The sequence below is a fragment of the Symsagittifera roscoffensis genome, chromosome 3, assembly GCF_963678635.1.
Source record: "Symsagittifera roscoffensis chromosome 3, txSymRosc1.1, whole genome shotgun sequence".
In the NCBI taxonomy this organism is placed as follows: Eukaryota; Metazoa; Xenacoelomorpha; order Acoela; family Convolutidae; genus Symsagittifera; species Symsagittifera roscoffensis.
In genome coordinates this window covers 24,783,868-24,801,149 of record NC_087064.1, presented here as the reverse complement: position 1 = coordinate 24,801,149, position 17,282 = coordinate 24,783,868, and the positions used below count along the sequence as shown (strand labels likewise).

At 34.6% G+C, this 17,282-nt stretch overlaps 2 protein-coding genes across 3 annotated transcripts in view; one reads left to right on the top strand and one right to left on the bottom strand.

The window, feature by feature from the left end:
• Positions 1-361, top strand: part of LOC134842297 (alpha-1,4-N-acetylglucosaminyltransferase-like) — a 17,852-nt gene extending 17,491 nt beyond the window's left edge. The window contains exon 5 of one of the 2 annotated variants that reach the window (XM_063858568.1): positions 4-361. In XM_063858568.1, coding sequence (XP_063714638.1) covers positions 4-203 — 200 coding nt within the window. In that variant the 3' untranslated portion in view covers positions 204-361. The remainder of the gene's footprint in view (positions 1-3) is intronic. The other variant, XM_063858567.1, reaches the window with a different exon arrangement.
• Positions 1-17,282, bottom strand: part of LOC134841515 (leucine-rich repeats and immunoglobulin-like domains protein 2) — a 441,437-nt gene that overhangs the window by 185,400 nt on the left and 238,755 nt on the right. The window lies entirely within an intron of this gene.

Genomic DNA, 17,282 nt, shown 5'->3' with positions numbered 1-17,282 from the left:
CCTTCAGCCGCATCAAAGAAGAGCTATGGCCTCGGAGACCCCGATCGGAGCTTGAATGGAACAGATTGTTCCGATGCAGTTATGCAGTCCACTACCACTCCAATGTGTTCAACAGCAACAAAATCACAGGCGACCCAACAAAAGACTTTTTCTCCTATTTGGCCCCCAATTTTTGTCCCAAGTCGTTCCTTACTTTGGAATAATTTCAAAAGTGTTTATAAAATTTAATTTTATTACAAACTTGAAAGAAGTCAATTCATTCAAACTAACCTCATTTCAGTCAACAATGGTGTAAAAAAAACTGGCTTAAAACTGCATCAAAAGAAGAGCTTATAATCTTTTTTGTACCGTGTTATGTACTTGTTTATAAGAAAAAAAAGCTGACACATGCATACGTTTTTCGCATCCACCTTTCAACAGCTAGTCCGGAAAAATACTGACAAATTGAGTCCAGTTTTTTGAATGAAACACATTTTTTTAAAAATGAAATATCATCAACTGCCGTAGTAATACACTCCTTGTCTTGCTTCACGAATCTCAAGCTATTCCCAAAATCACGCATCTTTAGAGATTTTACGCAAACAAAATATGTCACTAATTTTTGAAAAAAAGTAGTTTGCAAACTCGATGAATGTGCTCGATGAACTGCTTGCCCAGGGAAAAATGTAATGATCATCAAGAGTGAAAGCTTAAAAGCCGGCATAAAATCAGAAATAAAATTTTTCCGTTGAATCTAGCAGTGCCACATTTCCGGCCTGACATATCGTTTTTATGTTTCGACCAAACTTGGTTACCAAATATTTAAGTTTAACAGAATTCGTTCCTGGTCGAGCTGGCCGAAATTTTATCAGTTTCAAGTGTGCCAGAATTAAATTTTTTTAGGTCTTGAGCGATAATATTTCTATTTGCCGGTCTCTTTTAAAAAGTAAAACGGAATTATAGAGGTTCTTTTTTCTACTTAAATTCAAATTCCATCGTGTGCTTGTTCGTGTGGTGTACTGAGTTTGAACCAATTGTTATGACAAAATTCATTGAGTCTGATTTATAGCAGAATGATGAATTAACCGCCCTCCCCCTGGCATTAGTACGAAGATGCAATTTATTTCGCATAGAAAGGGCCCAAAACGATTTTTTTTGATTTTTTTTAATCAATCAAAACAGATTCAATTGCAGACAAAATATATCAAAATGACCTGTTTTGTAGCCAAAAACTTTATGGAGGACATAATCTTTCTCTCTCTCTCTCTCTCTCATCTCCTCTCTCTCTTTCTCTCTCTCTCTCTCTCTCTCTCTCTCTCTCTTTCTCTCTCTCTCTCTCTCTCTCTAAGAAAAGATTTAATTATTAAGTAAACTGAACGAGCAAGTTATAAAACGCTGTATACATTACTATGCAGGCAGCCCATATAGTCAAATTAGAGCAATCACTCCGGAAAAGAAATTCTGCTACAAAATTTTCAACTTTTGTTTTTTTTCTTCAACATATTTGGCAAAGCATTTTAAAAAACAAGCAAAACAAACTAAAAGCAGCCATCAGATTGAGAGTAACTCCTTTCTATTGTCGGTAAATTAGTCTAAATGAAAATATATATATATATATATATATTACTTTTTTTCAGCGGTGTAAGAATTTTGTCTGGAATCCAAACTATGGTTCAGATGTTCAAAAATGATACAAAACTTGGGCCGCTAATAATTTTCATGCGGTAATTATAATTGGGACGAACAAGCACACCCTACGTCATAGTTTCCTCACAAAAAGAAAAAAACATTTGGCAACTAAAGTATTCAAGCTATAACTTGCTGATTCTTTGATGAATGATTCTTTGAAAGACAACCTACAGTTTTTCCAGTCGCTAAAATTTAAGTGCAATTAAAAAATTTGTAAAAAAATATTGCAAATTAAAATATATTGACCGGAAAATTGTTGTTAATAATTGTTACACCGTTACACAGATTTTTTGGAAGCTCAATTTCGAATCTGTTTGTCAGTCAATTTTGCTGTCTAATCTAAACATATGGGCCATCTGCATTCGGCAATCGATATTGGCACAAAATAATAAAATAATAATCATGTAGCGGGTGACTATTGGTATTGCATTTTTTTACCCAAACAGTCCAACCTATTGATCATCTTTTTTCCTAAAAACCAAAGCAGTTTGAAATCAAATTTACAAAGTGGTAACAATTTAAATTTGACTCTCACATTTCAAACGAAATATTCTTAGGTCTCAAAAACTTACCAATTAATTTCTATTTGGCTTATCATTAAAAAACACTGACTCTTTAAAAACTCCTTTGTGAAAAAAAAGATGTTTCTTCCATCTAAATTTAAATTCTAATTTTGTTGAATGGGACATCATTGCCAGGCCAGCATATAGTGAAGCAATAATTAATTGAAAAACGACTTAAAATTCTGTCGCGTAATACACAAAAAAAAATTAAAGATTCTATAATTTTTTTCATATTAAAATTGAAGAACGTTTTTTATGTTAAAGATTTCTGCCGAAGATTCAAATTCCCTAAAAAAGTATAAGTCACGGTTTTGTCCTTCATGTTTTTGCCAGCACCAAAAACTTTGAGGACTCCGCATTCCAAGGTGTTTTTAAAGCCCAATCAACGAACCTAAGAGAAAATTTCAACAGCGTTTGCGGATTCTTCTTTTTGCCTAACTCCGTTATTTTCAGAGTTTATTCAAGAATTGCTGTTCAACGTTGTTTGTGGAGTTCAAGCCTCCTGTATTTGATATCTTTGAGAGCCTAAAACACAGCTAGGTGAAGCCCTGAGTTTTCTGACTGCAACAAAATCACAGGCGACCCCACAAAAGACTTTTTCTCCTATTTGGCCCCCAATTTTTGTCCCAAGTCGTTCCTTACTTTGGAATAATTTCAAAAGTGTTTATAAAATTTAATTTTATTACAAACTTGAAAGAATTCAATTCATTCAAACTAACCTCATTTCAGTCAACAATGATGTAAAAAAAACTGGCTTAAAACTGCATCAAAAGAAGAGCTTATATTCTTTTTTGTACCGTGTTATGTACTTGTTTATAAGAAAAAAAATTGACACATGCATACGTTTTTCGCATCCACCTTTCAACAGCTAGTCCGGAAAAATACTGACAAATTGATTCCAGTTTTTTGGAATGAAACACATTTTAAAATGAAATATCATCAACTGCTGTAGTAATACACTCCTTGTCTTGCTTCACGAATCTCAAGCTATTCCCAAAATCACGCATCTTTAGAGATTTTACGCAAACAAAATATGTCACTAATTTTTGAAAAAAAGTAGTTTGCAAACTCGATGAATGTGCTCGATGAACTGCTTGCCCAGGGAAAAATGTTATGATCATCAAGAGTGAAAGCTTAAAAGCCGGCATAAAATCAGAAATAAAATTTTTCCGTTGAATCTAGCAGTGCCACATTTCCGGCCTGACATATCGTTTTTATGTTTCGACCAAACTTGGTTACCAAATATTTAAGTTTAACAGAATTCGTTCCTGGTCGAGCTGGCCGAAATTTTATCAGTTTCAAGTGTGCCAGAATTAAATTTTTTAGGTCTTGAGCGATAATATTTCTATTTGCCGGTCTCTTTTAAAAAGTAAAACGGAATTATAGAGGTTCTTTTTTCTACTTAAATTCAAATTCCATCGTGTGCTTGTTCGTGTGGTGTACTGAGTTTGAACCAATTGTTATGACAAAATTCATTGAGTCTGATTTACAGCAGAATGATGAATTAACCGCCCTCCCCCTGGCATTAGTACGAAGATGCAATTTATTTCGCATAGATAGGGCCCAAAACGATTTTTTTTGATTTTTTTTAATCAATCAAAACAGATTCAATTGCAGACAAAATATATCAAAATGACCTGTTTTGTAGCCAAAAACTTTATGGAGGACATAATCTTCAAAAATTTGAACAAAACGTTTAATATTTATAATTTAAAAATAACAATACAAATACTTGAGAATAATACCACCCTTACTTTTTGCTGAAGTTCATAATAGGCTCACTTTGATATAGTTTTGTCAATAATTTAACCAGGGGCGGATTTGGGGGGGGGTCCTTTTTAAGAAATCATTTTTTTCCAGCCGACCTTTAAATTTTTCTAAAAGTGCCTTCGGCGCCAATATTTTTTAATTTTGAGGGGGGAGCGCGCGCTGAAAAAACGCAATTTTTTGATCAAAATTTTCCAAAAAGTCCCTATAAACGGGACTTTTTTTCAAAGTTTGGCATGCGGCGCAGAAAATTTGGCCAATACAGGGACTAAATTGTGCTTAGGGAGAGCTCGAAAAATGAATTCGGTCGACCTAAAAAAAAGGTCGACAAAATTTTTGGAAAATTTTTGAAACCCCCCCCCTTGCGAGAAAATCCTAGATCCGGAGAAAATCCTACATCCGCCCCTGAATTTAACAATTAGTAGTGACCTAATTTTTGATTGACAAAAATACGTTATGGGGCAAACCGTTCAGCCCGAATTTCGCACCTTCCTATTTCTGCTGAAAATTTATCAGTTTTGGTCTAAAATCATCTCAATTTGAGATCAGCTCTTTTTTAAATTTCAAACATTATCCGGATGATATAGATTAGCACTGCATATCAAGATCGTGTACAGGTTTCCTTTGAGGACCATTGCAATCAACGATAGTTTGTTGCTGTCAGATAAAAATGGCCAGAAGCACTCATTAATCGGAATCAGGGACTGTTCAGAGTAATGGCAAATTTGATCTTTTTTAAATTGTAAGAATTTGGGAACTCAATTTGATGGATCGGGCAAATAAAAAAAGAGAGTTATGATTTTTTCCGCTAAAACTTTTTCTCAAAAAATAAGGATCCGCAAGAAGGGCTAGCACTCATAGCACTCAATACGGGAATTCGATTGTCTAAAGCTGAAAAAAATTTTGCACAAATAAAATAAAATCAAACTTAAGCAAAAAACCACATAAAAATTTAAGCAGCAATGGATAGCTTATGTCTGGAAGAACGTCCGAATATCAAAACTCTATAGCTTCTGTTTTTGGTTTTGAGTACACTAAAAACTCAGACATCCAAACAAAACAAATGAAACTCCACTCTCTCTCTTTCTCCTCTCTCTCTCTCTCTTTCTCTCTCTCTCTCTCTCTCTCTCTCTCTCTCTCTCTCTCTGTCATCTCCTCTCTCTCTCTCTCTCATCTCCTCTCTCTCTCTTTCTCTCTCTCTCTCTCTCTCTTTCTCTCTCTTTCTCTCTCTCTCTCTCTCATCTCCTCTCTCTCTTTCTCTCTCTCTCTCTCTCTCTCTCTCTCTTTCTCTCTCTCTCTCTCTCTCTCTCTAAGAAAAGATTTAATTATTAAGTAAACTGAACGAGCAAGTTATAAAACGCTGTATACATTACTATGCAGGCAGCCCATATAGTCAAATTAGAGCAATCACTCCGGAAAAGAAATTCTGCTACAAAATTTTCAACTTTTGTTTTTTTTCTTCAACATATTTGGCAAAGCATTTTAAAAAACAAGCAAAACAAACTAAAAGCAGCCATCAGATTGAGAGTAACTCCTTTCTATTGTCGGTAAATTAGTCTAAATGAAAATATATATATATATATATTACTTTTTTTCAGCGGTGTAAGAATTTTGTCTGGAATCCAAACTATGGTTCAGATGTTCAAAAATGATACAAAACTTGGGCCGCTAATAATTTTCATGCGGTAATTATAATTGGGACGAACAAGCACACCCTACGTCATAGTTTCCTCACAAAAAGAAAAAACATTTGGCAACTAAAGTATTCAAGCTATAACTTGCTGATTCTTTGATGAATGATTCTTTGAAAGACAACCTACAGTTTTTCCAGTCGCTAAAACTTAAGTGCAATTAAAAAATTTGTAAAAAAAATTTTGCAAATTAAAGTATATTGACCGGAAATTTGTGGAAATTTGTTAATAATTGTTACACCGTTACACAGACTTTTTGGAAGCTCAATTTCGAATCTGTTTGTCAGTCAATTTTGCTGTCTAATCTAAACCTATGGGCCATCTGCATTCGGCAATCGATATTGGCACAAAATAATAATCATGTAGCGGGTGACTATTGGTATTGCATTTTTTTTACCCAAACAGTCCAACCTATTGATCATCTTTTTTCCTAAAAACCAAAGCAGTTTGAAATCAAATTTACAAAGTGGTAACAATTTAAATTTGACTCTCACACTTCAAACGAAATATTCTTAGGTCTCAAAAACTTACCAATTATTTTCTATTTGGCTCATCATTAAAAAAACACTGACTCTTTAAAAACTCCTTTGTGAAAAAAAAGATGTTTCTTCCATCTAAATTTAAATTCTAATTTTGTTGAATGGGACATCATTGCCAGGCCAGCATATAGTGGAGCAATAATTAATTGAAAAACGACTTAAAATTATGTCGCGTAATACGCAAAAAAAATTAAAGATTCTATAATTTTTTTCATATTAAAATTGAAGAACGTTTTTTTATGTTAAAGATTTCTGCCGAAGATTCAAATTCCCTAAAAAAATATAAGTCACGGTTTTGTCCTTCATGTTTTTGCCAGCACTAAAAACTTTGAGGACTCCGCATTCCAAGGTGTTTTTAAAGCCCAATCAACGAACCTAAGAGAAAATTTCAACAGCGTTTGCGGATTCCTCTTTTTGCCTAACTCCGTTGTTTTCAGAGTTTATTCAAGAATTGCTGTTCAACGTTGTTTGTGGAATTCAAGCCTTCTGTATTTTATATCTTTGAGAGCCTAAAACACAGCTAGGTGAAGCCCTGAGTTTTCTGACTGCCGCTCAACTGGAACCAATTAGGTTATGGTCAATAAAGCGAAACCTTTTTTTGAAAAACTTGAATATGAAACACTTTAATTTACTGTATTAATTTATCAAGTGTCAAAGTTTGAGTCGTAGCAAGTTATCACGATCTATTAGCTTACCTAAATTCAGGTTGGAAACGAATTTTTGTTCCAACATTGAAGAATGTAAGGAGAACATATGCTTGGGGTGATTTCTTTTTATTCAGACCAATTCTCACATTTATCTCACTTGGGAGATCTTCGTTGTCCCAGAATGAGAGCTCTATCCTGAGTTCAACCTTGCTGTGAAGCGCTCACTAATAGGCTAACGTGACTATAAGAGCGCAGTGATACTTTGATGCTGAAGGTTAAACGTGCATTGTTTACGCGTGGCGAATTATCCCGCGCCACAAAACCATTCCAAATCCAATCGAGGCATTATAATTGGTCTTACTTATTCCATACGCGACTCTTAAAACTCAAATTAGAATTCATTTTTACGCATAACAACATTTTATGGACCGTCGGAGTATCCAAAGCTTTGGCCTGATACGAGCAGTCTTATTGTTCCGACTTTCGATACGAAAGTAACGGAATATTTGTGCTCGGGGTGGGTTTTTTTTTTGCGCTCGTACATGGCGGCTTCCTTCAGCCGCATCAAAGAAGAGCTATGACCTCGGAGACCCCGATCGGAGCTTGAATGAAACAGATTGTTCCGATGCAAATATGCAGTCCACTACCACTCCAATGTGTTCAACAGCAACAAAATCACAGGCGACCCCACAAAAGACTTTTTCTCCTATTTGGCCCCCAAATTTTTTCCCAAGTCGTTCCTTACTTTGGATTAATTTCGAAAGTGCTTATAAAATTTAATTTTATTACAAACTTGAAAGAAGTCAATTCATTCAAACTAACCTCATTTCAGTCAACAATGATGTAGAAAAAAACTGGCTTAAAACTGCATCAAAAGAAGAGCTTATATTCTTTTTTGTACCGTGTTATGTACTTGTTTATAAGAAAAAAAAATGACACATGCATATGTTTTCGCATCCACCTTTCAACAGCTAGTCCGGAAAAATACTGACAAATTGAGTCCAGTTTTTTGGAATGAAACACTTTTTTAATGAAATCTCATCAACTGTCGTAGTAATACATTCCTTGTCTTACTTCACGAGGAATTTGTGAGCTATTCCCAAAACCACGCATCTTTAGAGCCTTAGAGATTTTAGCAAACAAAATAGGTCACTAGTTTTTGAAAAAAGTAGTTTGCAAACTCGATGAATGTGCTCGATGAACTTCTGGGAAAAATCTTATGATCATCAAGAGTGAAAGTTCACGCTACGACTTAAAAGCCGGCATAAAATCAGAAATAAAATTTTTCCGTTGAATCTAGCAGTGCCACATTTCCGGCCTGACATATCATTTTTATGTTTCGACCAAACATGGTTACCAAATATTCAAGTTCAACAGAATTTGGTCCTGGTCGAGCTGGCCGAAATATTACAAGTTTCAAGTGTGCCAAGCATAAATTTTTTAGGTCTTGAGCGATAAATTTTCTATTTGCCGGTCTCTTTTAAAAAGTAAAACGGAATTATAGAGGTTCTTTTTTCTACTTAAATTCAAATTCCATCGTGTGCTTGTTCGTGTGGTGTACTGAGTTTGAACCATTTGTTATGACAAAATTCATTGAGTCTGATTTATAGCAGAATGATGAATTAACCGCCCTCCCCCTGGCATTAGTACGAAGATGCAATTTATTTCGCATAGATAGGGCCCAAAACGATTTTTTTTGATTTTTTTTAATCAATCAAAACAGATTCAATAGCAGACAAAATATATCAAAATGACCTGTTTTGTAGCCAAAAACTTTATAGAGGACATAATCTTCAAAAATTTGAACAAAACGTTTAATATTTATAATTTAAAAATAACAATACAAATAATTGAGAATAATACCACCCTTACTTTTTGTTGAAGTTCATAATAGGCTCACTTTGATATAGTTTTGTCAATAATTTAACCAGGGGCGGATTTGGGGGGGGGGTCCTTTTTAAGAAATCCTTTTTTGCCAGCCGACCTTTAAATTTTTCTAAAAGTGCCTTCGGCGCCAATATATTCTAATTTTGAGGGGGGAGCGCGCGCTGAAAAAACGCAATTTTTTGGTCAAAATTTTCCAAAAAGTGCCTAGAAACGGGACTTTTTTTCAAAATTTGGCCTGCGGCGCAGAAAATTTGGCCAATACAGGGACTAAATTGTGCTTAGGGAGAGCTCGAAAAATGAATTCGGTCGACCTAAAAAAAAGGTCGACAAAATTTTTGGAAAATTTTTGAAACCCCCCCTTGCGGGAAAATCCTAGATCCGGAGAAAATCCTAGATCCGCCCCTGAATTTAACAATTAGTAGTGACTTAATTTTTGATTGACAAAATACGTTATGGGGCAAACCGTTCAGCCCGAATTTCGCACCTTCCTATTTCTGCTGAAAATTTATCAGTTTTGGTCTAAAATCATCTCAATTTCAGATCAGCTCTTTTTTAAATTTCAAACATTATCCGGATGATATAGATTAGCACTGCATATCAAGATCGTGTACAGGTTTCCTTTGAGGACGATTGCAATCAACGATGGTTTGTTGCTGTCAGATAAAAATGGCCAGAAGCACTCATTAATCGGAATCAGGGACTGTTCAGAGTAATGGCAAATTTGATCTTTTTTAAATTGTAAGAATTTGGGAACTCAATTTGATGGATCAGGCAAATAAAAAAAAGAGAGTTATGATTTTTTCCGCTAAGACTTTTTCTCAAAAAATAAGGATCCGCAAGAAGGGCTAGCACTCATAGCACTCAATACGGGAATTCGATTGTCTAAAGCTGAAAAAAATTTTGCACAAATAAAATAAAATCAAACTTAAGCAAAAAACCACATAAAAATTTAAGCAGCAATGGATAGCTTATGTCTGGAAAAACGTCCGAATATCAAAACTCTATAGCTTCTGTTTTTGGTTTTGAGTACACTAAAAACTCAGACATCCAAACAAAACAAATGAAACTCCTCTCTCTCTCTTTCTCCTCTCTCTCTCTCTCTCTCTCTCTCTCTCTCTCTTTCTCTCTCTCTCTCTCTCTCTCTCTCTCTGTCATCTCCTCTCTCTCTCTCTCTCTCATCTCCTCTCTCTCTTTCTCTCTCTCTCTCTCTCTCTCTTTCTCTCTCTCTCTCTCTCATCTCCTCTCTCTCTTTCTCTCTCTCTCTCTCTCTCTCTCTCTTCTCTCTCTCTCTCTCTCTCTCTCTAAGAAAAGATTTAATTATTAATTAAACTGAACGAGCAAGTTATAAAACGCTGTATACATTACTATGCAGGCAGCCCATATAGTCAAATTAGAGCAATCACTCCGGAAAAGAAATTCTGCTACAAAATTTTCAACTTTTGTTTTTTTTCTTCAACATATTTGGCAAAGCATTTTAAAAAACAAGCAAAACAAACTAAAAGCAGCCATCAGATTGAGAGTAACTCCTTTCTATTGTCGGTAAATTAGTCTAAATGAAAATATATATATATATATTACTTTTTTTCAGCGGTGTAAGAATTTTGTCTGGAATCCAAACTATGGTTCAGATGTTCAAAAATGATACAAAACTTGGGCCGCTAATAATTTTCATGCGGTAATTATAATTGGGACGAACAAGCACACCCTACGTCATAGTTTCCTCACAAAAAGAAAAAAACATTTGGCAACTAAAGTATTCAAGCTATAACTTGCTGATTCTTTGATGAATGATTCTTTGAAAGACAACCTACAGTTTTTCCAGTCGCTAAAATTTAAGTGCAATTAAAAAATTTGTAAAAAAAATATTGCAAATTAAAATATATTGACCGGAAAATTGTTGTTAATAATTGTTACACCGTTACACAGATTTTTTGGAAGCTCAATTTCGAATCTGTTTGTCAGTCAATTTTGCTGTCTAATCTAAACATATGGGCCATCTGCATTCGGCAATCGATATTGGCACAAAATAATAATCATGTAGCGGGTGACTATTGGTATTGCATTTTTTTACCCAAACAGTCCAACCTATTGATCATCTTTTTTCCTAAAAACCAAAGCAGTTTGAAATCAAATTTACAAAGTGGTAACAATTTAAATTTGACTCTCACATTTCAAACGAAATATTCTTAGGTCTCAAAAACTTACCAATTATTTTCTATTTGGCTTATCATTAAAAAACACTGACTCTTTAAAAACTCCTTTGTGAAAAAAAAGATGTTTCTTCCATCTAAATTTAAATTCTAATTTTGTTGAATGGGACATCATTGCCAGGCCAGCATATAGTGAAGCAATAATTAATTGAAAAACGACTTAAAATTCTGTCGCGTAATACACAAAAAAAAATTAAAGATTCTATAATTTTTTTCATATTAAAATTGAAGAACGTTTTTTATGTTAAAGATTTCTGCCGAAGATTCAAATTCCCTAAAAAAGTATAAGTCACGGTTTTGTCCTTCATGTTTTTGCCAGCACCAAAAACTTTGAGGACTCCGCATTCCAAGGTGTTTTTAAAGCCCAATCAACGAACCTTGAAGAGAAAATTTCAACAGCGTTTGCGGATTCTTCTTTTTGCCTAACTCCGTTATTTTCAGAGTTTATTCAAGAATTGCTGTTCAACGTTGTTTGTGGAGTTCAAGTCTCCTGTATTTGATATCTTTGAGAGCCTAAAACACAGCTAGGTGAAGCCCTGAGTTTTCTGACTGCAACAAAATCACAGGCGACCCCACAAAAGACTTTTTCTCCTATTTGGCCCCCAATTTTTGTCCCAAGTCGTTCCTTACTTTGGAATAATTTCAAAAGTGTTTATAAAATTTAATTTTATTACAAACTTGAAAGAATTCAATTCATTCAAACTAACCTCATTTCAGTCAACAATGATGTAAAAAAAACTGGCTTAAAACTGCATCAAAAGAAGAGCTTATATTCTTTTTTGTACCGTGTTATGTACTTGTTTATAAGAAAAAAAATTGACACATGCATACGTTTTTCGCATCCACCTTTCAACAGCTAGTCCGGAAAAATACTGACAAATTGATTCCAGTTTTTTGGAATGAAACACATTTTTTTAAAATGAAATATCATCAACTGCTGTAGTAATACACTCCTTGTCTTGCTTCACGAATCTCAAGCTATTCCCAAAATCACGCATCTTTAGAGATTTTACGCAAACAAAATATGTCACTAATTTTTGAAAAAAAGTAGTTTGCAAACTCGATGAATGTGCTCGATGAACTGCTTGCCCAGGGAAAAATGTTATGATCATCAAGAGTGAAAGCTTAAAAGCCGGCATAAAATCAGAAATAAAATTTTTCCGTTGAATCTAGCAGTGCCACATTTCCGGCCTGACATATCGTTTTTATGTTTCGACCAAACATGGTTACCAAATATTCAAGTTCAACAGAATTTGGTCCTGGTCGAGCTGGCCGAAATATTACAAGTTTCAAGTGTGCCAAGCATAAACTTTTGAGCGATAAATTTTCTATTTGCCGGTCTCTTTTAAAAAGTAAAACGGAATTATAGAGTTTCTTTTTTCTACTTAAATTCAAATTCCATCGTGTGCTTGTTCGTGTGGTGTACTGAGTTTGAACCAATTGTTATGACAAAATTCATTGAGTCTGATTTATAGCAGAATGATGAATTAACCGCCCTCCCCCTGGCATTAGTACGAAGATGCAATTTATTTTGCATAGATAGGGCCCAAAACGATTTTTTTTGATTTTTTTTAATCAATCAAAACAGATTCAATTGCAGACAAAATATATCAAAATGACCTGTTTTGTAGCCAAAAACTTTATAGAGGACATAATCTTCAAAAATTTGAACAAAACGTTTAATATTTATAATTTAAAAATAACAATACAAATAATTGAGAATAATACCACCCTTACTTTTTGTTGAAGTTCATAATAGGCTCACTTTGATATAGTTTTGTCAATAATTTAACCAGGGGCGGATTTGGGGGGGGGGGGGGGTCCTTTTTAAGAAATCATTTTTTTCCAGCCGACCTTTAAATTTTTCTAAAAGTGCCTTCGGCGTCAATATTTTTTAATTTTGAGGGGGGAGCGCGCGCTGAAAAAACGCAATTTTTTGATCAAAATTTTCCAAAAAGTCCCTATAAACGGGACTTTTTTTCAAAATTTGGCATGCGGCGCAGAAAATTTGGCCAATACAGGGACTAAATTGTGCTTAGGGAGAGCTCGAAAAATGAATTCGGTCGACCTGAAAAAAAAGGTCAACAAAATTTTTGGAAAATTTTTGAAACCCCCCCCTTGCGAGAAAATCCTAGATCCGGAGAAAATCCTAGATCCGCCCCTGAATTTAACTATTAGTAGTGACCTAATATTTGATTGACAAAAATACGTTATGGGGCAAACCGTTCAGCCCGAATTTCGCACCTTCCTTTTTCTGCTGAGAATTTATCAGTTTTGGTCCAAAATCATCTCAATTTGAGATCAGCTCTTTTTTAAATTTCAAACATTATCCGGATGATATAGATTAGCACTGCATATCAAGATCGTGTACAGGTTTCCTTTGAGGACCATTGCAATCAACGATAGTTTGTTGCTGTCAGATAAAAATGGCCAGAAGCACTCATTAATCGGAATCAGGGACTGTTCAGAGTAATGGCAAATTTGATCTTTTTTAAATTGTAAGAATTTGGGAACTCAATTTGATGGATCGGGCAAATAAAAAAAAAGAGAGTTATGATTTTTTCCGCTAAGACTTTTTCTCAAAAAATAAGGATCCGCAAGAAGGGCTAGCACTCATAGCACTCAATACGGGAATTCGATTGTCTAAAGCTGAAAAAAATTTTGCACAAATAAAATAAAATCAAATTTAAGCAAAAAACCACATAAAATTTAAGCAGCAATGGATAGCTTATGTCTGGAAAAACGTCCGAATATCAAAACTCTATAGCTTCTGTTTTTGTTTTTGAGTACACTAAAAACTCAGACATCCAAACAAAACAAATGAAACTCCTCTCTCTCTCTCTCTCTCTCTCTCTCTCTTTCTCCTCTCTCTCTCTCTCTCTCTCTCTCTTTCTCTCTCTCTCTCTCTCTCTCTGTCATCTCCTCTCTCTCTCTCTCTCTCTCTCTCTCTCTCATCTCCTCTCTCTCTTTCTCTCTCTCTCTCTCTCTCTCTCTTTTTCTCTCTCTCTCTCTCTCTCTAAGAAAAGATTTAATTATTAAGTAAACTGAATGAGCAAGTTATAAAACGCTGTATCCATTACTATGCAGGCAGCCCATATAGTCAAATTAGAGCAATCACTCCGGAAAAAAAATTCTGCTACAAAATTTTCAACTTTTGTTTTTTTTCTTCAACATATTTGGCGAAGCATTTTAAAAAACAAGCAAAACAAACTAAAAGCAGCCATCAGATTGAGAGTAACTCCTTTCTATTGTCGGTAAACTAGTCTAAATGAAAATATATATTTATATTACTTTTTTTCAGCGGTGTAAGAATTTTGTCTGGAATCCAAACTATGGTTCAGATGTTCAAAAATGATACAAAACTTGGGCCGCTAATAATTTTCATGCGGTAATTATAATTGGGACGAACAAGCACACCCTACGTCATAGTTTCCTCACAAAAAGAAAAAAACATTTGGCAACTAAAGTATTCAAGCTATAACTTGCTGATTCTTTGATGAATGATTCTTTGAAAGACAACCTACAGTTTTTCCAGTCGCTAAAATTTAAGTGCAATTAAAAAATTTGTAAAAAAATATTGCAAATTAAAATATATTGACCGGAAATTTGTGGAAATTTGTTAATAATTGTTACACCGTTACACAGATTTTTTGGAAGCTCAATTTCGAATCTGTTTGTCAGTCAATTTTGCTGTCTAATCTAAACATATGGGCCATCTGCATTCGGCAATCGATATTGGCACAAAATAATAAAATAATAATCATGTAGCGGGTGACTATTGGTATTGCATTTTTTTACCCAAACAGTCCAACCTATTGATCATCTTTTTTCCTAAAAACCAAAGCAGTTTGAAATCAAATTTACAAAGTGGTAACAATTTAAATTTGACTCTCACACTTCAAACGAAATATTCTTAGGTCTCAAAAACTTACCAATTATTTTCTATTTGGCTTATCATTAAAAAACACTGACTCTTTAAAAACTTCTTTGTGAAAAAAAAGATGTCTCTTCCATCTAAATTTAAATTCTAATTTTGTTGAATGGGACATCATTGCCAGGCCAGCATATAGTGAAGCAATAATTAATTGAAAAACGACTTAAAATTCTGTCGCGTAATACGCAAAAAAAATTAAAGATTCTATAATTTTTTCATATTAAAATTGAAGAACGTTTTTTATATTAAAGATTTCTGCCGAAGATTCAAATTCCCTAAAAAAGTATAAGTCACGGTTTTGTCCTTCATGTTTTTGCCAGCACCAAAAACTTTGAGGACTCCGCATTCCAAGGTGTTTTTAAAGCCCAATCAACGAACCTAAGAGAAAATTTCAACAGCGTTTGCGGATTCTTCTTTTTGCCTAACTCCGTTGTTTTCAGAGTTTATTCAAGAATTGCTGTTCAACGTTGTTTGTGGAATTCAAGCCTCCTGTATTTGATATCTTTGAGAGCCTAAAACACAGCTAGGTGAAGCCCTGAGTTTTCTGACTGCCGCTCAACTGGAACCAATTAGGTTATGGTCAATAAAGCGAAACCTTTTTTTGAAAAACTTGAATATGAAACACTTTAATTTACTGTATTAATTTATCAAGTGTCAAAGTTTGAGTCGTAGCAAGTTATCACGATCTATTAGCTTACCTAAATTCAGGTTGGAAACGAATTTTTGTTCCAACATTGAAGAATGTAAGGATAACATATGCTTGGGGTGATTTCTTTTTATTCAGACCAATTCTCACATTTATCTCACTTGGGAGATCTTCGTTGTCCCAGAATGAGAGCTCTATCCTGAGTTCAACATAGCTGTGAAGCGCTCACTAATAGGCTAACGTGACTATAAGGGCGCAGTGATACTTTGATGCTGAAGGTTAAACGTGCATTGTTTACGCGTAGCGAATTATCCCGCACCACAAAATCATTCCAAATCCAATCGAGGCATTATAATTGGTCTTACTTATTCCATACGCGACTCTTAAAACTCAAATTAAAATTCATTTTTACGCATAACAACATTTTATGGACCGTCGGAGTATCCAGAGCTTTGGCCTGATACGAGCAGTCTTATTGTTCCGACTTTCGATACGAAAGTAACGGAATATTTGTGCTCGGGGTGGGTTTTTTTTTCTTCAAACAGATTTCGACTTTTTAACTGGCCAATTTTGACGGAATTTTTTTACACCATTCGAAAGCTATTGTTGTCTTCAGCTTAAAATTGAAAAGATTTTTCACCTGTGATCTTTTTTCGTAAAGTTCTGAGGGTTTAAAAATGGCCATTTTGGCATTTTGGCCAATTTGGTACAATTAACGCGCGATATATTTCGCGCTATTCAATTTCCAAATTGGTTCAAGGAAGATTATATGCCATAATTGATTTGTTAATAGGAGCAAAAGCTATCACTTTGTACTTAATATGGCGTGTGGGGGGATGTTTTCACAAAACATCTCAAACTTTTTAGAAATAAAAAATTTTACTTTTACTTTATTACATTTAAATTTTCCATGCTATTACTGCTCCATAGACCTTAAAAGGCAGTCGGAACATTCAGGGCTTCGCCCTGATACGAGCAGTCTTGTTTAATATAGTTCACTACGCATGAACATTTCGCGTTGCTCTTTAAGCATCATAAATAACATCTTCGCAGTGCGCATAAATTAGTCCAGTGCATGGCAAATTTCAAGACCCTAATTCTTAACAAATAAAAGCTTGAGGGCAAAATATCTTTTTACATTTGAACATGTTTCTTCATGATTTGTTATAAAAAGTTGACCAAAAGTTTTTTGAAAATCCGCCTCTCCCTCGAGAAAATCCTGGATGCGCACCTGATTTCGACCGACACGACTCATTTGGGATTTTAGATTCGACAATAGGAGCATTGTCCAGGGATTTTGGTTCGAGCACTTCAGTCGAAACGTAAGACGCAAATCTCAGCACTGGCCAAGCTTTTTGTTAAAGTAAAAGGTTGATTCGACGCAACTTTTATATGGTTGATTGTCTTGCATGATCTCAGCCCAGCTATTGGACTAAGTTGTAGCGTGAAAATCAACAAAAAGAAAATTTTATTTCTGATTTACCATCGTATACAAAAACTAGAGTATATAAAGTTACGAGAGAACAAAAAGTATTTTGAATACTTTCTTTAAATGCATCAGCTTACAACTGTGAAACAAGTTTTTAATCTAAAATATCAGCTGAACTGAGGGCTAAACACAAAACACCTGAGACCCGATATCTCAATGGGCTGCGAAAGAAGGGTTTTGTTCGAATTAGTAAAAAGTTGAATTGCTCGCTCTTTTTTGCGTGTCATCGTCGAAATATTGA